The following is a 23,237-nucleotide window of genomic DNA, read 5'->3' on the forward strand; positions in this document are numbered from 1 at the left end:
TACGATAGACAAAACCATTAGTTTTCTTGATGAAAAAAGTATCAAGAAGATTTTTGACACAAATCGTATGGCTTCAATGAAAATTCTTAATGCGCATTCGCTGTCTATTTTTTTTTTTCTTTAAACACTTTCATGTCGAACTTAATTCTACATTTGGACATAGGCCTATCAGTTGAATCTTTTGTAGATCGTATACTTCGTACTCATCCCAAGTGATCTACTAAAAACATTTTCAATGATACAATCTTTTTTTAACACAGTTCAAGTATCGGTCAGAAAATACAATTATGGTGGAAAGCCTGGGACGTCGGTCTTTTCTTTTGCCATCGAAATCTACTATCTATTTTCATTCTTATCACATTTTAGCATGAAACATTAAAGAGAATTAAGTTTCAAGCTAAACGGAAAGTAAGAAAAGTCACTGAACACGTAGCGCATCCATTAAATAACGTGAAATTCTTTTTCATGTGAAATGAAATTGACATCTCTTTGACTGTAGTGTTTGGGATGTATGAGCCCACCTCACTTTAATACTCTTTGTCTAGCGCGCCTTTGTCAAGAAATCGAATATGATTTACAAAATATATGTATGCGGCTTTTTTTTATCTTACGTTACAGCGGTAGTGATACTAACCTGTTCGCCCCATATTTCGGAGCCAGCGCTACAAAATGGATCTATAAATGCACTCTGCCATCGACCCATCCGATGAAAGTTGGTCGTAGCATGCAGCCTAGAGTAAGTCTTCAGTATTTCACCGATGTCGGTCCGCTATGGGTGTGCTTCTGCATTGTCCCCATTCTGATACAGGACACCTTTCTGCAGGTCCCGTTTTGTGTTCTTGGTTCGGGTTTTGTTTCCAGCAGCCAACAGTAATGTACCGTATGCGGACAACGATGAGAGCTACTCATCAGCGACAGGCTGAATGGTTTGTTTTGCTGGCACTTAGCGCAGTATTGATATCCGTAACTGCTTCTGCGACTCGCTTGGAAAACGCGACCCTGTCATTACTGGACCAGGGACCTAAAGTGAACGAAGAACTTTTTAGCAAGCCAAAAGCAAACGAAAAGAGAACCAATAGTGAATTTTCAATCCGTTCGACCGCTAGTAGTGTCTTCGATGATTTGTGTCGTCTCCATAGCAACTTACTCGATGCGCCCCTTACGTTTGAACAGAATCAAATGGATGGAGGTACACACTCAGCAGCTATCAATATTCTCCACGAAATATTTGACCCATCCTTCGGGTTGGTGCCATATGTCCCCTACACAGGTAAGGCCAAACTTCTTAGCAAAAAATTCCTTTCAAATTACGAAGCAAAAAAAAATAAATCATTTTTTGTTCTTATTCACGTGACTGGTTGAATCACAGAGAAGCAATGCGAACAGCTAACAGAAAGAGGTCATAAAGAAACGGAATATCTGGTTCAATACTTTCATTACGTAGCTCATAGTTGTAATACGTATAGCTGCCTATACAAGTGTACGTACGAACCTGTTGAACTGCCATTAGTACGATATTATTCAATGAAAGCGAACACAGGTTGCCATGGCACTAGCTGAATAAAGAATAGCTCGCGTACATGGCATTGTTGAACAGTGAATATGGTCACGGAACCAAAAACTGGTTTAATGGCAATGAAACATGGAAACAGAAATATGAAATTTCGGTAGCACAATAATATGCAGTTCATCAAACGTTTAAACTAACTACAAAATTTATGTTTTATATAGCGACAAACAACAATAAGCTTCATTTATGTATTTGTGTTCATGTGGCCTTGTCATTTCTTATCCAATCAAACCGTCAGTGCGTTATGTCTCCCCTTCGGTGTCGAGATAATTCAAGCTGTATCAAATGGACGAAACAGATCGGTTCGAGCTGTGCTTCTTGTCGGAATATTGTCATGGCACATATGGGTCACTGCGAAACGCTTTTACTTGTTAGTCTTTTATGGCTTTTGTATGGCAAAAGATGTAAGAAAAAAACGTCTCAGAATTTAGCTGCAGAAAAGTACCTGTGTAATGGAATTCCCCTAGTACTATTTGCTAAATAAATATAAAAGGCGATAGCGCTTGGATGTAATAGCCAGACGTAGCGTCCCATGAGTAAATGTGGGACTCGTTGTTGCTTATCCAATCACAGTTAATGATTGACCTCAAGAACTTCGGCAATCAATAATATAGCGCCAGCGTAAAGCGCCAACAGGAGTGCTCGACCAATTCATTCTTATCGATTCAGAAAACAAAATAGGACATTACGACTGTTGTCGTAAAAAATTAAAATTTGCAATTTATTTCCCTCTGGGACCTGTTGCACTTAGATGGATAGAGATCTATCGATTTGCCATGTTTTAGCGTAATTGTTCAGTAGCCCCAAAAAGATGGATAACAAGGGAGAAAACTAGCGAACTCAATTTTTAACGCAGCATACATTTTGTACAATAACAAAATTCATAACGCAGCTCTCATCCTTCCCTTACGGAGCGTCTATTATGCTATTGACCAATGCATGCCAGGGAATTAGAAGGAACTGAATCTCTCACTGATTGTTGCAATGGCAATTGTCTGATATGTGATGTTCAGCTGGAATTTTTAACTTCCAGTAATTATGTCTGTGAGCAGAGAGTAGGTCAGGCAACGTAGTACTGACTGGTGTTGATGATCCAAACTTTTTAACAATTTCATGTTAGTACGTGCTAAGAAAACAGCCAGCTTTGCCTTTGTCGAAGATCGCTATGAATAACTTACAGTGAATGAATTTCAAACTGCGGTATCGTTGGGTTAATCCACAAAGGGAAATATATAGTTGACCTCAGTAGGTCCTTATTCGTTGGTCAATTTGTTTTTAATAAGCACAGCTACTGTGTATGGTAACCTTTGTTTTAGGTGTGGAAATGCCATTGGAGTAGTGTAGTGGCAACAGTTATAGAGAAAATGATACAATATTAATAGACTGTATAACACTGAGTTTAAGTATAAGTAACTAAAAAATTATAAGCCTTATGAAAAAATAAAGTGAATTTTCGTGATCGCCGGTCAATTTTGCATCTAAATCACAGATACTTGTAGCTTTATCTGAATTTTTAAAAAATAAATGAATGTGCGAAAAAGTCGGGCTTATTTTTGTCGGGCTTATTTTTGTCGGGCTTAAAAATTTTTACTTGGAATTCGAGGAAGCCTACTCTGTTTTAAGCAACCTGGAATGTTCTATCCGAATACGATATAAGTTTTTCCGTATATTATGTAGTCTTTTTTTAGCAAACAGAATCAAACTGGTTTTAGTGTAACCACTTTGAATTTGAGTACTTAACTTCAAAAGCTACGTGTTGAATGCAAAAACAAAATGGATTTTCGTCGTTGCCATTCAATTTTCATTATAAATCCTGTATGCTTAGCTATACACTTACATTTTTCTGAAAAAACAAACAAACAAAAAAAAACAAACAAAAATTTGAAAGGGAAGTCGCCTGCTCCTGAGTATAACGTAGAGTAAAATTTATGTGATGACACAAGTTGCTTGTGGATATTAAGAGTCTTATACCAGCGGGGAAAGGGAGGCCCTGTTACAGTTGTGTTTGAGCTATTTACGTGTTGAGATAAATTGTATTCTTGGTGTAAAAGACACGGACCTGAAATGTTTCCTTAACCGCTTCTGCGCATGCAACAGCTTTGTCCTTCAACGGAAAACACTATCCTTGATCTCGATTGTTCTTTACCTGTTTCTTTTTTCATTAAAGGAAACCATGGCTACCTTTTACTTTCTATAGCGCACTCAAACAGTTAAGGCATCGGAAATCAATAGATTGCTTAACTCGGTAAATCTTTGATGAACAGGGGCCTTTACTCTTTTGGTGTTTGGCGTAATGCAAGTATAGCTATCAGTTGAAGGACGATGGAGCAGGGAAGCATCACTTGCAAGCTATGGCCTATTCTATCGATAGTGAATGGGATTATAATTCAAGCAACGTTACCCAGTAAACACTGTATCCCGTGAATTCTCCTCCCAACACCGTCAAGTGACCCATATTCCCTGGGTCTTTATTGGATGTTATTGATTAATAATTACGCTGGCTGCGTCCAATACAGCCAAAATACACGTCTGAAGCGGCTTTTATTAATGTGATGTTTTGTTTCTATTGATTTTTGTGGGAACTGGCCCCTAATTCCCAACGTGATGTGCGTTCCTGTATGCCTTAATGCTTTGGGCAAGCAATATGATGTTATTTAAAAGCACCTTTTTATTGATAAGAATTATTTTTTACACGAAAGTGCTCAGTTAGTCTTTAAAGAATTATTATTATTATTCGAATAATTCCTTTCTTCTTCCATTTGAGACCGCTGTAAAACCACTTGCTCGTGCACTTGTACCGCTTGCTAAACCACTTGCATCTCTTTAAAGAACCCTCGACCTATCTGCAATAAAATTGTCCCTTAAAAAACGGAGAGCTTGGTAAACATGCCCTTTCGAGTATGAAGCGAACTGGTAATTTTCTTAATGGAACATGCTAAATATATTAAAAGAAAATAGTGATTCGCTGGCCAAAACGTTAAGAACATTAGAAGAAACATACAGTTGACTTATTTTTAACACTTGGTAGCACTCACGCACTTTGTTGTGAGATTCTTTAGAAAGTTGTTGATGTGTACATTTCTAGGAATCAAAACAAATCTAGTGGCGTGTAAGGTTGACGATATTGTAAACATGACGTAACATTTTCAACGATTGCTGGGTTTCTTACTTATCTCGCTCGCCCGTCGATCGATCACTAGGGAAAGATAGTGTAATGACGCACAAGTTGAAAATATTTCGTGCTTTAAGGAGGTGCTTTCCTAAAACAGTCCTTTCTCGTTTGTACTTTAGCTGTTGGAATCGATGTTCCTTACCGTTTTCCTTTTATTGTACATGTCTTGTCTCAAATCCACTTTGAAATTTTCAATCTGTTGAATTTTTACGGAGTACGGTGTATGACTTCTCTTATTATTTTTTTCTTTTTTTTTCTATTTTAGTTCAAATCACCCTGGATGGATATGAAGGTAGCTATTTGTATGCATTGCAAGCGAACGTTGGAAAGCTGACGCAAACCAGTCCTCAAGCTACGGCTTCGCGAATGTGTGATCCTTTGAGCGACAATTCTGTTCCTCAATTACTCCAACTGACTTCTGTATTCAACAACATTTCTTGGATATTCAAATCTACTCCTAAAGTTGAAACAGCTGTAACATTCCGGTAGTGTTCGTTTCGCATAATTGTTTTACATTTATCTGGACGTCACGAGTTGAATTCCAATTCACTGTCTTGAAAATGAGGGGCAAGATATAGACATTTTCCAGATCTACTTATGCGTGCTTAGATCGATACGTTTCATTGACTAAAAGAATGTGATCTTATTTGTTGATGTAATATAGAATTTTAGGGTATTCGACAGTAACTCGTAAAATCTTCAGCCTGGCTGTTCTTAACCACACTGTTATCCCAGGTAAGCTTAGCGTTATTTATTCACTTTCAATCAGTGGCCGAATGGTTGTTGTATTTGAGAAGACTACTGTATGTTTGATTAATCGTTTCTATTACTATCCGTTCTTGGAAACTGATAATGCAATCGCCCCGCATTAAGTGTAAAGCCTTTGCAAACCCATGCAAATTTAAAACCTTTCTTCTCTTTACAAGTCAACTTTCTATTCTCGTTTACAGGCTGTTACTTGAAATTGCATTCGAGCCGTGGCATAGTGTCGAGTTCGTATTTTCCGCCTCAGTTTGAGAGCACTACCTACGGTGTGGACCACTCGTCTTCGCCAACATGGGAATGCTTGTTGCTCCTAAACGTTCCTGGTGGGTCTAGCGCTGAACTGACTCTACGGAAACTCAAGCTTCACCGGCCACACTCGCGTGAATGCCACGAAGACAGCCAACTGCAATTAGCGACGTCAACAAGCTGGGGTCCACGTCAGATGGTTGATGGGAAACAAGCTCACAACTCGCAACAGCCATCTTGGTCAAACCTAGCTGAAGTTCATCGCTGGCAGGTTGCCCGTACCTTCTGCGGTAAAATCCAGGATTATTCCAAGAGCCTAAGGACATGGCAAACTTTCCAACCTTGGGTGTTGATTCGCTATACTAGTAATCAACGTAACCGCCACCACATACGGGGAAGCAACGGTGCTAGTAATAGTTTCTTTGTGTTCAAGTTTAACATTCTCGAACCTTGCCTGAACGTTTTACTTACGGAACCTTCTAAAACTATCGAATTATCTGATTCGGATTTGGTTGCAAATCCTCAAGAATGCACTTTCCGTATCCACGTTCCATACGGCTACCAGATAAAACTCTCAGTTCGTTTGCACGACGATGACAGTAGAATTCCACATGAGAATGATCTAGTAAAGAAGGACGCCGTTGGTGATGAAGAGCTGAGCTACAATTCACTTCTCTTACAAAGTGGCAAATGCCAAATAGCTGTACAAATCGAAGATGTTACAGGTCATCGAGCCCAATGTTTAAACGACCACCATCCATCTGCCTCCTTCTCTTCGTTGGCCAATTTCTTAAAGTTTCAGGCCGTGGTACTTCGGCCTATGAATCAAGGTACGCAATATCCGACGAGCGCTTTTAGTTCTTCCACACATGTGAAAGCCAAATACAAAGTAATTAGTAATAACGTTCTTTGAAGGTGGAGAAGAGGCAAAGCCATCTAGTAACACTTCATACGGCGAGACGAGGAGTACGCATTCAGCTCTACGCCTAAGGGTCCATTACACCACTGAAGCTGATCCTCGCTTAACAGATGGATGTGGAGAAGGAGTGCTAGTTGACGAGCAAACTTGCGTTTGGTTGCACTCGGAGCCTTTAACGTGGCACGAAGCGGAGGAAAAATGCAGCCAATTGGCTCCCAACGGTCATCTGGTTGCGATCACAAACTCTGAAATCGAGCAAGTGGTCGACACGTTGATTACAAAAAGGTAAGTAACGAGCTAAAAGTTCTACATCAGCGCGGGGATGATGACAAAGAGGTATCCTAAAAAGCCATTCGAGGCCTCGATATCGACCAAACGTATGGTTGTCAAACGTATAGCCACCGAACTCTGTATGTTTGTCCACTATTCGTCCGTAACGTGACCCGACTTGACGTCTACATTAAGACGTGCAATAGCCTACTTAGACGCACTCCTAGGTTGACATAAAAAAAATAACAGCGTGGCGATATCGCTTAGGTTTCGTGAATTCAAAGGCATAAGGTACATGGTGTCTGCAGTGAAACCGAATCAATACCGACGGCTTTGCGACCGTGTGGACAAAAAATAGAAGGAAAAGGCCGCTTTTGTTTATAGCTCACCCGTTTTTCAGGTCGCTGTGTAAAAACGACAGCGACCGGCTGCTCTTCAATTAAATGGGTTACAACCACTTTGTTTCAAATTTAAAAAAAAAGAAGAAAAGCAAATTTTCTTTCCTTGTTACACCTGCGTAGGCTTACAAGTTACAACCAACAATTTCGTTTCTCAAAACTTGCGCGTCCAATACTGCTCGGTAGCTGCTATTGACCAAGTAATGAAACCACATTACCCAACTGAACAACCTACAGCTTTACGATGGAAGGTAAATATGTTTACGCCCTCTACGCGTCGATATTTCTCATTCTCCGCGCTCACGTACGTACATATACCGTCGGGATGAGAAACTAGGCAGGATAGGATATCAATTTCTCAGATGGGAAAGAAGGCAGGTGGTACATAAAACCGTATTCATCACTGTCTATATACTGGATGAAAGATATTTCTTTCAAAATAAACAAGCCACTATCCCGTATAACGATATCCGCCCACCACTAGACCAATACGGGCAAATTACTCGAATTTCTTCCGACATAAAAAAGGAACTTCTCGCAGTTTCACGTAAACATTTCTCTTTGATGCCATACGTTGGTACGAAATCAAATTAGGAATGTTTTTCTGTTGCAAGAGAATGGCATATTTTTTTCGTTTGGTTGTGCAAGTGTTTCTTTTTGTGTGTATCCTGATGATATAAAACATCGTATTGGTTCACTACGCACGTTGCGATAAGTGGTTACAGTGGGATACATAAAAGAAGGCTGTCTCGTCCTTATTTTTCTGGGATCTCTCAAGGCTCTAAAAACAATTTTTTTTTTTTATATATTTAATCCCAGTGCATACAGTACGATCTCCAATAACTGTGTTTCTTATGCCAGTGTTTTGGTAGGAAAATTCCAAACAAACAACTATGTTGCGGATATGATTGCTGATTGGCTGATAACGATGAATTTGTTTAGAGTTCATTGAATTTTTGTTCTGCGGTCCTGTTTCTATATTTAACATTTCCATATGTTTGGAAACAAAATTCACCGTAGTGGTGAAACACTAAAGCACATAGAACAAGCCCCAATCTATGCCGTCGAGACGCTTAGAACCCTTTGAGTGTCTGTAATTTTGGGTACGCTTGTAGCCACCCTGTCGGTTCACGTATGCATTTTGCAACAAGTCTTAGGCTCTCATCTTTAAGCACACTCCCGACACACACATTTGTGCAAAGGTTTTGATAGCATTTATTCACTTGTTATGCAAAGAGAGACCCTGAACTTTTTGTCCTTTACTGATCCTGGTTAAGCGGGCGCCGTGTAGCTCTCTATGATCAATAAAAGCTTAAGGATGGAGCGAATAGGGCAAGACAAAAAGGTGTATAGGGTTTGAAGCATGAGTTTTTAGCTGAACGAATAGAAATCTGATTAGAGGGCAACTGAATTAGACAGCCCGAGCGCAAAGTACGAACGCATAATGAGAAAAACCGCGAATGTTTCGTTTGGGATTTAAGTTTGTGGTTACACAAGATTTTGCCGCACCGATACTTTGTTCTCAGACCCGTCGCCAATTAGTATAGGATTCAATTCTAATTCGTATAACACAGGAAGCACATCAACGAGCGAAAGCAACTAAACAACGTCACTGAAAAAAAGTCCACACCTGCATGTTCTTTAACATAGTTGTTTTAAGCACGAATCCAAATTATACCGTTGAACCGTCCTTTAAGCGCGAGTCATAACATCGGTTTATCCGCTTCTTTGAATTGCATCAAAAACGAATGTGATAACGAGATCTAAGGCGAAAAGGCTTTTCTGCGAAGTCATCACATGAGAAGAGGGTATGAGATCTAACAAAAGCTAACTTTCCACGCTTCTCTCCTTTACAGTGTGGACTATGAGCCTGAAAAAAGTTACTGGATTGGTGGATCCGACCAAAAACAAGAAACGGTGTTCGAATGGAGTAGTGGTGCAACATTCAACTATACTAGTAAGTTACCTATACCGTGCACGTTTTTGTTACAACGGCTATTCTTTTTTTTTTTTTACTTAATCTCCGTAGAGATAGTATGTGTAATTTAGAACTAGTTTATAGACCTTATACTTACAGAGGATAGCAATGAACGCATGCCCAAAAAGTTCCATCATCTTTCCTAATTCGTACAGCGTAAGAGATGTCTTAGAGAAGTTATTCTATGGCGCTATACATGATCCAGCCTTTTTCACGATAGAACTACTTGTACGTTTAACGTTGTCGTATAAGATGAAAGGTCGGCCATACGTCACTGAAGTTTGTAATTTGGTACGATAAAATTCGCCGCGCATTATTCGCCTGCAAGCATAATGAGAGCGTGGTATAATGATTACAGGCTCATAGTTTACTGCTACTTCACACAAGCTCTCAAAGGCCTTTACGATTTCATTTCTCCTTGATCTTGGAGGCCTATTAAAACTTTGATACGAAAACCGTGGCACTAAGTGCACGGCAATCGGCGAGAAACCCAAATCGGCTTATGCAAACCTTCGGTAATCACGTAGCGCCCCTTTAACATGCAAAACAAATCGATCGCTGTTCAATACAAAATTCGCCATTTCGCTCTTCTAGCGCCAATACCAACGCAAGCTTTCCATTGGTGACTTGAAAACACGCATGGCATAAAATTATTCAACTAGTTTGCATTTTACCCAGACGTGTAATGTAATATACTGTACACGTACTTTCGTTGGCGAAATTGAATTCCGCCTCAATGTTTCGGTAGAATAACTACGTTAAGTTAATTTTATGGTTGAGCGGTTTTTTTCTTCAACTTTTATATCTACTTGCTGCTACTAGAATGGTTTCCCGGTTGGCCTGTGTATCAACTATACAACGCCCAGCCCAGTGACGATGGTATCTCTAACCAAGATTGCGTCGAAATTCGTCAAAGCTTTGGACAGCCAGGACAAAGCGAATCGCTGGCTAGCGGCTTCTATTGGAATGATCGAGATTGTTCTGTTGGAAATCCCTTTGTCTGCCAGAAACCTAGACACAATGGTAGATCATTTTCTTCGATTTTGATTTCGTGTGTTGGCTCGAACTGGTTTTAAAAATGAGAGCTACTGTCATTTCTGTCAATTTGTATGACTGACCTTTTTTTTGTGTTTTCGAGATGACTCCAATGCAGTTACATTCGGGGAGTTTAAAGACGTCATGAATTGTAATCGTACTGAAGAGCTGAATCGGTTACGAACGTCGACTGTTGTACAAAGCCCATTCTTTCCTCGACCCTACCCAAATACCGTCACTTGCATCGTGGATTTAAGTGCGCCACCTGGTTTCAAAATTGTCCTGAATTTCGACTTTTTTGATTTGGAAGAGGAGGAAGAGTAAGTGCCGTTACAGATATTCTTTATGTCTTCTCGAATCGCTGGCATTTTGCTAAATATGTGACAAAACACAATGTACATTATAAAATCAAAGGTATTTTCTAAACCAAATTAGGTGTTCTTTTGTCTAATGGCTGTCTATTGTCTGTAATGTTTGCCATTTTCCGGTCTAACACAGACGCGTTGCTGGGTGCTCTACACGTTCGCCCGTACGTCGCTCGCGAGACGTGTACGATGGATTATTGGCGACCGCTACATTATAGATAGACACTAGACAGTACTAATATTAATTTGGTACATTATTTTAAAAAACGCAATAATGCTCATCGTGTATTTTTTATATTTGTTAAACTACAAAAGAGGAGAAAAAAAATGGAGCTATCTTATATTCTTTCTTCTTGACAGTAACATAGTAGTAGCATAAAACTTGCACAGGAATAAAACTTTGTCTTGCGTTGGTTGCTGTGGTCGATAACACTAACTGAAGGGGATTGAAAAATCGACTCGGCTGTTTGACTGCAGAGAGGGCAAAAAGAAGCTTACAGCAGCATTCTGCATGTGGTCTGAAATGCGGTAAAATAACAACGTTGAATATAGCGAAGGCCCATGACATGGGAATTGGATAGTCAGATAAATAACAAGAGAATATTGAAGCTGCAAAAGCCTAGGGCAGAAAAGGAAAAAACTGGTGAACGAAATGAAAACAATGGCGAGCAAAAACGTTTCAGAATTATTGCAATTACATAACAAAAACATAAAAAGAATGGTGGTGTGAATTTGTCGCTGCTCTTGAAATGAAGCAGAGTTCATCGAACCCTATTTTTCATACTAAATCTATTCCTTCCCGAAAGACCTCTAAACTACCGTTTCTCCTATTTGTCATCATTCCACGTGTGAAACACGAGCAAGTTTCCTATCTACGTCCCAGTTTCACTCGGCAGAAATTGAGGCTATCATGAGGTTTCGACAGACTTCCGTAAAACCTTACATCTTCCTTTTCACCCTAAACGTCACAGCTACCATTAGACCACAAAAAGATTAGACCAGAAAAAGCGCCATAACGTCATCTTTCACCTTCCATTGGTAGAAATGACGCAAACAAAAGATAGTCATCTTCGTCGTGAACAAGATTGTCACATTCTTTTCAGAAAAGGCAGAGGTTCTGTATCGGAATCTAATTTTGCCGGAATATTGTCAGTACATAGTGCGCTTCAAAGCGTTTATTGTACAGTATAGCCAATGGGTAACCTTTTCGCTGAATAGCGTTAGCAATCCGTTCTTTATCAAATATCTTGAAGTTAGGAGTCGATACCTGTATGCGACCACTGACGTTTTTTTTTTTCTATTTTTGGTAGCTGCAACTACGACGTTTTGGAACTGCAAAATTTGGACCAACTATCGATTTTCGGTGAACGTAAGGATGCTCGCACAACGCCCTGGCGACGGTGCGGGAATTGGAATTCACGATTAAAACTTTTGCAGTGGAAAAGCAACGGAAATCAAGCGCGAATCAAGTACTATAAAAGTCTACCTTTTATATAACTGAGGCTGCTCATTTAAATATTTATTCAATTTCATTTTAAAAGGTTTTCGTCAGACAGTTCTTACAATAGCAACGGTTTTCAACTGAGAGCAAGTATAGAACGAGGTACGGTACAAATGGCATTATTGCGTTATTAACATAAGTGTTACAGTTGATTGGATTGCATTTAAAAAATTCAATTTTTTTTATGCGCTGTAAAGCTGATCTAAATTGCCCCGAAGTGGGTTCCATTTTTCATCACGGACGTTGCTATTTGATTGCGCCGTACCCGGAAATTAGCTGGTTTGAGGCAAACGAAATGTGTCGCAGTATGCAGGTAAACTTTCGTTTTCCAGCCATTCCATTATTATGTTACAGAGAGATGGTGTGCTCATGGAATTCGACCGAAACACCTTAGAACATGAAATGTGTCGAATAATGCTAATGATATTATGACGCGCACGTCTGACTCTATCATCCTATTGCAATACGACGTCTTGTTTAATCAATGTAGGCCGGGCTAGTGCTATCCGACAGCAATGGCGAGGAAATACGATTTTTATTAGATCAGATAAATTCCAATGAGCAACTGAATAGTACTGCCTTCTACTGGATTGGCCAATCTAACCGGTTCCAACTCAGTATTCCATTATGGGGTAAGAAAAGAAGTAAAATTTCATATAACTGCTAACCGATGATCGATCATTTTTCCATTATGGATTATTCGTAATAAAAAATGCTATAATACTGATGTTTAAACTGGCCACTTTACTTCTTAGTTGGGGCCGTCCAGAAGTGCCCATCAATTCGCGCTTGGCCTCAGCTTACTAACGCAACGGTGAATCTGGAACCGTGCGGCTCTCCTGGGGGATACATCTGCGAGATACTTGTAAAAAGTAACAGAACTCTTCCTTTACGTAGTAGCTATAAGCAGTAAAATTTTATTTTGCATGGAAGTTTTTGTTCGATTTTTTTCGTGCTCCATCGTTCGTAGCTCGAGGTGCTCTTTTCCTGTTTATGCATCATTTCCTTGTTTTCTAAAAAGTGTTTGTCATTAAAAATAGAAAAATATTCCCAGGGATTTAAAAAAAAACTCATTTCGGAAAATGCTTTCCATATTCTTTAGAGACGTTTTGGGGATGGTGCGTAGCAAATAGGCGAAAAAGGGCAAAAACAGAGCGTTAATAATTCAGCTGTTGAGTTATTGAACGGTAGTAGGGAAAGGTTGGTTTCTATCTGTTACAGGCATGCGCAAAGCCAACGTCTCAAACATCGACGAAGCTGGGCAACAACGGCAGCAGTTTACGTTTCAATTCTTAACTACTGTGCCGTACTTGCAATTTCTACGATATCTTGCATGGCATTCATAGTTCATTATTCTTAGGTGACCGTTTTAACGTGGGACTCGTGGCGTTGCACCCGCGCACTTGAAGTGAACGAGAATTTCGGCCAGGCTTATTTCATTTCCAAAAATTTAAAATGTGTGTCACTGGTGCAAGTATACGATGCTGTAATGCTCAGTTTATGAAGGAATGAAAGGGGGGAATTTATCCCACGCGACAGTTAAACTTGCATTGACGAAAGCGCCGAAGAATAATTCCACGGTAATACGTGGATGTGAATTCTCACCTGCTCCCTTTACAATGCGGATTCATAGAGAAATGATTTTAATTAGGAATTGAGTTTGCTTCTTCTTCCTTTGTTGGTTTTCTTATGCCAAAAGGGGATAAATTTAAGCACATGAAAAAAGGAAAAGATGAACAAGAACGATAAACGTGGTTGTTGAACCAATTGCTTATAAGCGCCCTGTGAAGGCCTTGCTATATATGTTTTTCTACGCACGCTGTTTCGCAGAGGTATCATCGCTGGATTCTTGATGCTTTTTCTCGTTTTTCAAATGACAATATTTTTCGGAAAACCACGATGAAATCATTCTGGGAACAGAAAATTCCAATGTACTCGTTCGCTTTTTCCTCCGTTGAACATAATGCTTGTATAGCAAAGCATGATGGTTGTGAAGGAAGTGTCACTTGATAGAAGTGGTGGAATTATTCGAAAACAAACAAGCCATACAACCATTTATTCATACGTACGCCTGCAAATAATAATTGTTTGTTTCTGCTAACTTTGATCTGCCCGTAGCACTGGTGATAAATCTAACTATGTGTGCACTTATAGATCAATGCATTTTAGATAGTAATGGTACGCTTTGTAACCATTGTTCTCTTTGTTTTAGATGACCGTGGAATAGTATTCAACTCTTCAGTCGAGTCGAGGGAAGGTGAGGTCAAATCGCCCAACTACCCGGCACCGTATGGCGAAGGCAACCACTTCCGACTGCACATCAAAGCACCTAATAGTTCGTCCACTTCTGAACGTCTGGTGGTGCGCTTCAAACAAATCGATATCGAATTCCAGGAAAACTGTTTGTATGACTACCTAGGCCTGCAGAGTAAAGAAAATGGTCCTATGCAGAAGATTTGTGGACATTACACTAGCAACCTAGAACGGTAAAAAAAAAAAAAATACCAGTCATGTAGCAATAAGAACCAACACAACGACACTGCGATGCTAAAACTGAACTTTTGGTCCTAAAAAACAAAGTAGACAACCGAGTTTTTTGTTTTCGTTTTTATTGTGAAAAAAAGATTGGACTACGTCTCGGAAACGTCAGAGATCTGGATAACATTTCACTCCGATTTTTCTATCTCCGGAGATGGATTTCATGCCGTTTGGTCAACGATGCCGCTACCTGGTTGTCCATTACAGATCATGGAGAAGCCCGAAGGCGAATTTTTCAGTCCATACTATCCTTTTTTCCTATTACCAAATTTAAACTGTACTTTACATATTATAGCTCCAGGTAAAACATAAATCATCAGTCTTTTATCCATTCTTTTAAGCTATTACATAAATAATCTTTTAAAATTTTGAATTGTTAGAGGGAGCAAGAGTGTGGATCAAATTCCATACCTTTGATATGGATTTTCGCAACGAACGCCAACAGTTCTCTTGTCGCGACGAGTACGTCCGTTTAGACTGGGGTTCCTCGAATTCGATCCAGCTATGTGGATCCTACAACTTGTCGAGGGACGCTCTACAGTGGATCTCCGACGGCAATGAACTCAAAGTCCAGCTGATTACTCGTAATGGAAAGAGGGGTCGCGGTTTCCACGCCTCGTATCGATTCAGTAACCGATCCCTTCCAAAAATATTTGATCTTTCTTTAATAAAATGTTCTTGTGCAAACTGTAATAAGCTCAACTGAAATGCGTCTGTTGAACCTCTTTAGTGCCCATCCCAACTATATTGGCCGACACGTTATTCCTTGGGAACGAAGATGAACTGGAATTGGTTCCGTTTAATTATCCACATCCTCCTCCTAGTCAACTGCGTCAGCGAATTACATTAATGACTCGCCACGGTTCTTATCTGCGTCATCAAGCTCCCAGTTGGATGACACCGTGCGATTCATCTTTCCGTCCAACTGTGACGGCCATGGTCGTTTTGAGGGATGCCTACAATAATAACACCGAGATCAAGTTGTGCTACACAAACGAGACAATAGGTTCAACTACGGAGTTTGAATCAAGTTTCTACGACACAAAGTTCCATACGCTAACGATTGAATACGTGCACGTCGGCATCAACTGGTCGGGCGTTCTTGGACGCGTCAAATCCCTGCAAGGTATACAGCTAAGCGGAAATTTGAAATTTGGTTAGAATGCTAACCGTGAAACATGTGACGGTCCACAGGCTCATTTTTCTCAAAGATTTCATTTACAAAAAGAGGTCTGTGTTTAAAACATTTCGTGGATATACTGCGTCTCATTATTTCAGATTCTACCTACGCTGAGAAGGTTTCCGCTCTGCCCGACCATTCTCCAGTGAATTCATGCGATCCACATCCTTGCCAAGGGGAAAGTGTCTGCACCGCAGTGGACGATCAATATTATTGTCAGTGCGAGGACAACTGGCGAGGTACTGTATACTATTAGGAATATTAAGACATTTTAATTCAGTTGAGCAGGAAACGTTCTTCCGCAATTTTTCGTGTGTGTCTTTAACGACTAAAATTTCGCTATACCATTAGGAATTTTTTGCTCGTTGACTCTGTGCCAGCTACCGAGCTCGTGCCATCACGGTACTTGCGTCACTGTCAACGAAACGCAGCGCTGCAACTGCGATCCAGGATTCACGGGCTATTTGTGCGAGTCTCGATTAGCCCCGTGCGATTTGGACCCATGTGGAGATCGCGGCAAGTGCGTGCCTTCTGCCGACGGTTTCATCTGCCAATGCGCTCCCTGGTGGCAAGGTATTTCCTTAAAAAAATAAAAAATTGATAACTCGTGTTGTAGTATTCTCGTTGCTGTCCACCCCATTGTTGTTACGATGCTGCATCGTGCTCTCCTACACCTGAGTTCTTAACACACGCGAGCTCGTTTGGCTCTAGCTTGCACAAATGCATTTTTTTTTCTTTGATGGGTTTATTGATGACTTACACGGCAGTCAACTATACGTTGCATGCTCCACGGTGCTTGTAATGATGCTGCCCGGCGCACTTCTTCACGACGTCGTACGTTTTCGTCGCCTCTCTCTTCCCTAGCTCCTCTCCTTGAGATTGCGTCACGTGCACCCCTGACCTTTTGCAAGAAATTCTCTGCAATGCAGAACACTTGGTACCATTTTTCCTGATAGACATTGGACATGCACACACTTTGCACATTTTCCCCTTTTTCTTAATTCCAGGTACTTCTCTACAAGTTCCTCATTGCGTTTCTCTCTTGAGTGAAGTAGGAAAGCAGCTCGTAAAATAAAAAAAAAAATAATGCAAAGAAACAAAACCAAAACAAATCTTGAAGAGCTCTTGACGTGCTTAACATCTTCGTTTATTCTATATTTCGTTATAGGGCCTCGATGTGAGACCCGCTGGCTGCATCTTCCGTACAAGCCCCTTTCGCAGCGAATGCTGGAAGAACCTTTTTGGTTAGGTCTTATGACTATCGCCATTGTGCTCATCATCATAGCGATAGTTTGGTGCGCCAAACGTCACTTTGCTGAAAAATTCGAGCGTTTCGTCAACGATGAGTTAGAGAGAGGAAAATTGGTGGAACCGGCCATGCTGGATTGGTCTCGAGGGAGACATAACTGTCATCAAATAAACATGGAAGCCAATGCGATCAGCAGACCAGTCAGTCCCCAGACCGGTCTCAGTGTAAGTTTTAAAAATGTACTCAAACCTTTGGTGTCACCTCTTGTTTCATCATCTTAGCAGCTCTGAATGCCTTGTAGAAAAAATGTAATTTATCGTAATCGTCGATTAAAGTATGGCTTAAACGATTAACGCTATGTCGCAGATCACACGATTGCCGTAAATGTTGAATGTTGTTGTTCTCTCTGCAAAGGTTCCAGCTACTGAAGCCACGGGGTCTCAGCGTAATTTCTTGGGATGGCCAGGATTTCGAAAGCCTTCATTGCTTAGTATCACGTCGCTCATCAGTCCCAGTAATAGCCACACGAGTGTGACCGGTAACGGAGGCACGAACGGCGGGAATTCGAGGAGAATCAGTGCTTGCAGTAGAGGACCGCGTAGTGGACGAACTTTCAGCCTGGACGATCTTTTTCGCCTGCCGAAACGTAAGTTCATATTCCGTTTCATCACGTTCCTTCGATGGAAAACCAATAATAGTCCATATTCTTGGTTTAGTTTTATTAAGGAATTATTCTTAAGCGATAACTGGTGAAGGAATAGAGATAGTCTTTTGGAACGCTTTACGCTTTTCAGTCGGGAAGTTGCCCCACTTTGTGCACGTTTTGCTTGGACTGAAATGGCTTGACAGCATGATTACTCCAAATCATTAAAATAATAGGAAAGGCTAATCTTCTTGCTGATATATTATTAACAAAAATGTTTTCATTAGCCGATGCAGCTAGTGAATTAAGGATACTTGAATGACTTGATTACTTCAGCTTGAGTCTTGTACAAGTCACTAATTGACGATACTTGACTTCAGGTTCTCCATCACCGAGCAAACGAGGATCGGATAATGATGTAGCCAGCCAACGTCGTGATATTGAACGACAACAAATTTTACAGAGATTGATCGCTTCCCAGATTCCCAATAGTCATCCTGGCTACAACACCTCAGACACAGGAGAGGCGATAATGATGACACAGCTAAGCTTGCAATCGCCTTCGAGCTTCTTGAATACCATTCACGATCACACGACAGATGCAAGTATGATGGACACAGCGATAGCAGCTCAGTTGCAACTACAACTTGATTTGAAAGCTGAAAAGAAGGTTGGCGTCGAATTACTAATTATTTCAACTATACGGGCATGAAGAGGCTTTAATGACACCATCCCTCATCAACGTGAATCGTATTAATGGGGCACCTGTTCATTTTGCAAACAAACTTAAATTACCTTACTCGGTTAACGACGCATGTCGGCAGCTGTGAGAGGACTTCAAGTGTCAGCTAAAGTGTGCTGATTTATTTGGGATTTAAAAAAATGAGCAGACTGTTTACCAATTTGAGAACAATAGAAAAATGCATGTTTGTTTACTAAATTAATAAGCATTTTGAATGACGGCCGAAAAAGGGCAATTTTCCTAACATACCTCTGTTTCACTTTCAGGTAACATTTGCCCGAATGATGGAAATGGTGAAGAACGATATGACCAGTTCAGAGAACGATACCAGCGCCAGTGAGGAGCCCAGCAAGTACATAGAAGTGGTGGACGAAAGCACAGCATCGAATCCCAGAAATGCTCATAACAAACGCAAGCAACGCAGTTGGAACTCGCGTCACTTCTGGCGTTCCAATAATAGCAATTCGATGACACAGGGAAGTGCAAATGATCAAGACATACAAGACAACTTCCCGTTGACAGATCAAACACCGTCGAACGAAACCGTAAACGGGGTCGGTATTAGCAAGAGCAATCGTCACCTAAGGCTACCTAGCCGAAATGTCGTGACAGGCAGTCGACAGGCTTCGAGCACAGAGTCGTTGCTGAACATCATTCGCAACTTTTCGGCAGCCAACCATAGGACACCATCGACTCCATCTAGTCCACAAATGTCTGATTATGAACTTTCGTCCTCGTTTCCTACTCCCCTCTCAACGCCCGGAACACCCGCTGGAAGTTTAGAAGTTATACCACCGACTTCGAATGCTGTTGACAGTACCTCTATTCAGGTGAGTGTGTTAAAACATTGTTTTAATTTCTAACTCATTTTTTAAAAACCCGTATTTTATATTGAAAATGGCGTATAGGTGGCAGTTATCGATGCTTCTGCCATGAGCCATCGAAACAGCCGGTTGGGTACGACAAATTTTACTTCACCGCACATCACCTTAGAAATCCCGACCATGAATTACGGGCAGTTTTTGTCGCCCATTCACGAAGTACCTACGCCATTACCAAGCCCTGCACACACGCCCATTCCAAGCACGAGAAGAGCTGAAAGATGTGGTAGCTCGGATTCCCCTGTCTCCTCCGGAAGTTCAGCGGCAATCGATCAAAGACGGTCCCTGTTGCAGCAAAGATGGCATCGTGATGGTTGCAATGAAAAACACGGTATCGGCACGTCAGTGCCATCTATTGTTGAGAAAGTAACGAGCAGCCGTGAAATCCCGGAAAAAAAGAGCATCTCTATAGTGGTGCCCTCGAATATCCAGATCCTCGTTGAATCGGATTCTGCACAACCGTCACCTATTTCCTCCACGGCTAATTCTCCCTTACCTTCACCAGCTAAGACCAAACCGCCACGTCTAAATATTTTGAATTCCAATTTCGCCCGTTTCGAGGCGTTCGAGATGAGTACCGACACGAACGAAATCGCCCCAGTACCACCGGTAACGGTGCCACTGCTGTGTGTATCAGAGGCTTCTCCGGAAAACACAGATTTTGATCCTTTGCCAAAGAAATGCCAAAACACAAAATCGCAATGTACCTCCGTACTCGATTGGGAGCATGTCAGCCTCGGCTCGCCACCTTTACGCCGACTCCCAGTAGACGCAATGGTGACCGACCGTTCGATTAACGATAAATCCATTGGCATACGTCGTAATTTCAAAGACACTCTGGATAAATCGAGTTCTCTCGATCTTCCGCATCCTCCACCGATAATCACCATCACAACGAACTTCTCGGAAGTTGAATCGGATTCGGATGCCGGAATGTTAGGCAAGTATAGGACTTTTCGTTGCTAAATGATGGGTAGGAATTGTTGGCCTTATCGTGTGGGATGGCATGCATCTTATAATGAACGCTCTCAATAAAACCGCGTATCGTTTTGGTTAGGCAGAGGAGGAACCAGCAATCAGAAGATGTGTTACTTGAGCCCGTTCGTCTGTTACGGTGAAAGCCGGCCAGATATAGCCACGTCCGAGTCCAATCTTAGTTCATCAGGATACAGTTCGATGGCCAGTCCAGGAATCAGCCCCGCTTGCTCATCGAAAACACTTTGCATCTGGAAGGAAGAAGAGGATATGGTCACCTTTAGTCGCACGCACGGCGGACGCAGAGACCGCCGGCTCTTTCATCGGGCTCTTTTGTCGCCGAGTCTTGAGTCTAGTTCACCTCCCCTGGATTCACCACCTGAAACCCCGTCAGCTGTTCTACGTAGTTTGCATCGCAGCAATGTCAATCGGCTTATTTATCCACAAGATTCAGAAACGGCAGATGATCCAATAGCAAATCTGTTTGTCGCGCCGGCCGCAGACGAACCTAGCCCCGCTTGTGAATCGCACGACGAAGGGATAGACGTGTTCCACGTATGCGGAAAAACGGCCGACAAATCCGATCAAGACAGCCTTCTCGATTCGAAATTTCTCAGTCTCATACAGGTTCATAAAAGTATAAGTCTAGATTCCAAACTGGTCGGACAGCGACGAAATAATTTAAAAGTATAAATTGCCTGATGCATGAATTGAAAATAATTTATAAAAAATAACGATTGTTTAATGTTCGATGCATTCAGGGTGACAGTTTGGACACAAAGCTTCTTTCCCTTCAGCCGGGAGGGATGCCGCCCATTGTGCTGCAATCTCTTCAATTACCTGAACCATCATCTTTATGGACGTGCAGTGGCAATTTTGGAAGCACGGATGAAACAAGAGTTAAAGTGAGTCCGGTGTCATCGCGAAGCGAGTCGCCCTTGAGCGACGTCAGAAGCGCTGGACTTGGCCGTTTCTCTACCAGTATGTTAAAATGAAATACTACGATGATGTTGCGACGTAAAAAAAAAATGTGAAAATTCTTATTGGACAATATAGAATTTTATGGAATGTCAAGGATCGATATGCTTCATACGGATTCTGATGGTTTGTATGACTATCCAAGCTCGGAAACGATCTTACCGCCGAGCAGTATTCATCGTCGTCATACTCGCAAATGCGACCGGCGCCGTGAGAGGAAGAGCAGTCTCAAGAGCAGCCGGATCGATCATCATCGCGATTCGTTAGGTAACTAGCTTCACAGAATAGAAAATGTTCGTAATTGTTCAAGTACTGTGTGAACTTTTGAATAAAGCAGCCCTTGTCGCCAAACGATCTTTCTTGGACCCGTGTATTGACCGTGGAGCAGGACGGCTAGTTAGCACGAAACGGAAATCCCGAGTCCGTGCACAAAGCAACATCGATTTTTGCGCTACTTCGTCGTCAAATGAAAGTCTCAGTTCGGTCAATAAACGCTTGCCGCATAAGAAAGGACCGCAAATTATTAATTTGCGACGGGGTTCGTCACCTCTTTGCGATGTGATCTTAACAATACAGGTACATCAATAATTGTTTTTGTATTTAAAGTTAATCGTTTACTAAATCTTTTCTGAGTCATCTTTTGATAGGCTGCTTCTTCATTAGACGAGTTGCATAGCGAGGTAATTATAATTACAAAACTAAAGAGTATCATTAAAAACTAAGGTCGTTTTCTTAGGTGGGTGAGGAGAAACAAGAAAACGAAACAATATCGAGCAGTACCTCGATAGAATTACGAGCCTTTAGACTACCAACGCGATCGCGCCCAAACACGTAAGAATTTTTGAATGCGCTTCATTTTTACGATGAATTTATCTCAGCAATGACTTTGATTTGCAGCGCTTTTAGGTTTCCTGAAAGGAGGAGACAAGACAGTATCTGCAGACGACGTGAACAGCCACCTTTGTTGAGGAATTGTAGGGGATCGAGAAGAGCTTGTTCAACAGCGGAAGGCGCTTTATGCCTAAAGGGGATTAGCTCAACAGAATCGTCTTACACGGAGTCGGACGCATGCGATAGCAATGAATCGTTGGCCAATTTTGGAGAAATCGAAGACACGGTAGATTCACCCCCAAACTAACCCGCAAGAAGTTTTTAAATGGGACGACATAAAAGTGAGATTTAAAAAATGCAATTCGCAAGACGTTGAGTCGACAATACCTATTTTCCAAGCTGTTTTTCTCTCAACCCAAGTTCAAAGATATGTAAAATCCCGTGACGTCATTTTTCACGCATTTACCGTTCCCTTTTTTTAAACCAATCTGCAACAATCCGTAACAAAAAGGTATTCTCTAGCTTACCTTTTATTGGTTGTTTCGATTATCTACGCCAAAAAATGCACAACAGGTTTTCTCGTAAGTTTTGAGCACGCTAGAAAATTTGTAATGTTCTTGTTTAACGATTAGCTATATTGACCAAGATAGATACGTTGTTAACTTAACCTTGACAACTGATTGTTTTTCGTAAAAGGACTTTCCCTTTTTTTTTTTAAGGATTCTGTGAATTTTGTAACATTTCATACAATCACCATACAAGTAAGCGGTGGTCGATCAATTCGTGTCAACCCTTTGGCTTTTTACTTACTTATTCTCATTGATTGTTTTTATATTTGTTTCAACTTTTTGTTTTTCATCGTTCTTGTTATTGCAGAAATATTGTATATCAATGGCCTGCCTCAAACGGGTTTAACAATTCTCTCTTCTGATACCCTTTTCTCAATTAAATATTGTTGTCTAGTCAACATTCCATTTTGAATTAAAAACTAATAAACAGTG

The 23,237-nt window shown here is 41.0% G+C and overlaps 1 protein-coding gene across 3 annotated transcripts; it reads left to right on the top strand.

Annotated features, from left to right (window-relative positions):
* The first annotated feature begins 770 nt into the window (after positions 1-770).
* LOC130692880 (uncharacterized) lies at positions 771-23,236 on the top strand. Of its 3 annotated transcripts, none has more exons than XM_057515963.2 (31): positions 771-1,270; positions 5,008-5,227; positions 5,407-5,477; positions 5,693-6,583; positions 6,669-6,957; positions 9,197-9,297; positions 10,141-10,341; positions 10,457-10,673; positions 12,029-12,187; positions 12,260-12,321; positions 12,417-12,532; positions 12,710-12,851; positions 12,975-13,091; positions 14,432-14,705; positions 14,844-15,058; positions 15,138-15,386; positions 15,488-15,883; positions 16,036-16,176; positions 16,289-16,510; positions 17,106-17,410; positions 17,601-17,832; positions 18,210-18,499; positions 18,838-19,401; positions 19,480-20,396; positions 20,514-21,114; positions 21,189-21,408; positions 21,484-21,672; positions 21,740-21,981; positions 22,053-22,085; positions 22,142-22,236; positions 22,303-23,236. In XM_057515963.2, exons 1-31 carry the CDS (start codon positions 772-774, stop codon positions 22,541-22,543), a joined length of 8,511 nt encoding a protein of 2,836 aa, XP_057371946.2. In that variant the 5' UTR covers position 771; the 3' UTR covers positions 22,544-23,236. The 3 variants fall into 3 exon arrangements, with proteins under 3 accessions (XP_057371946.2, XP_059350348.1, XP_059350349.1); XM_059494365.1 differs by having other exon boundaries at positions 21,743-21,981; XM_059494366.1 differs by having other exon boundaries at positions 10,472-10,673.
* Position 23,237: the final 1 nt, after the last annotated feature.

Source organism: Daphnia carinata, chromosome 3 (assembly GCF_022539665.2).
Source record: "Daphnia carinata strain CSIRO-1 chromosome 3, CSIRO_AGI_Dcar_HiC_V3, whole genome shotgun sequence".
NCBI lineage: Eukaryota > Metazoa > Arthropoda > Branchiopoda > Diplostraca > Daphniidae > Daphnia > Daphnia carinata.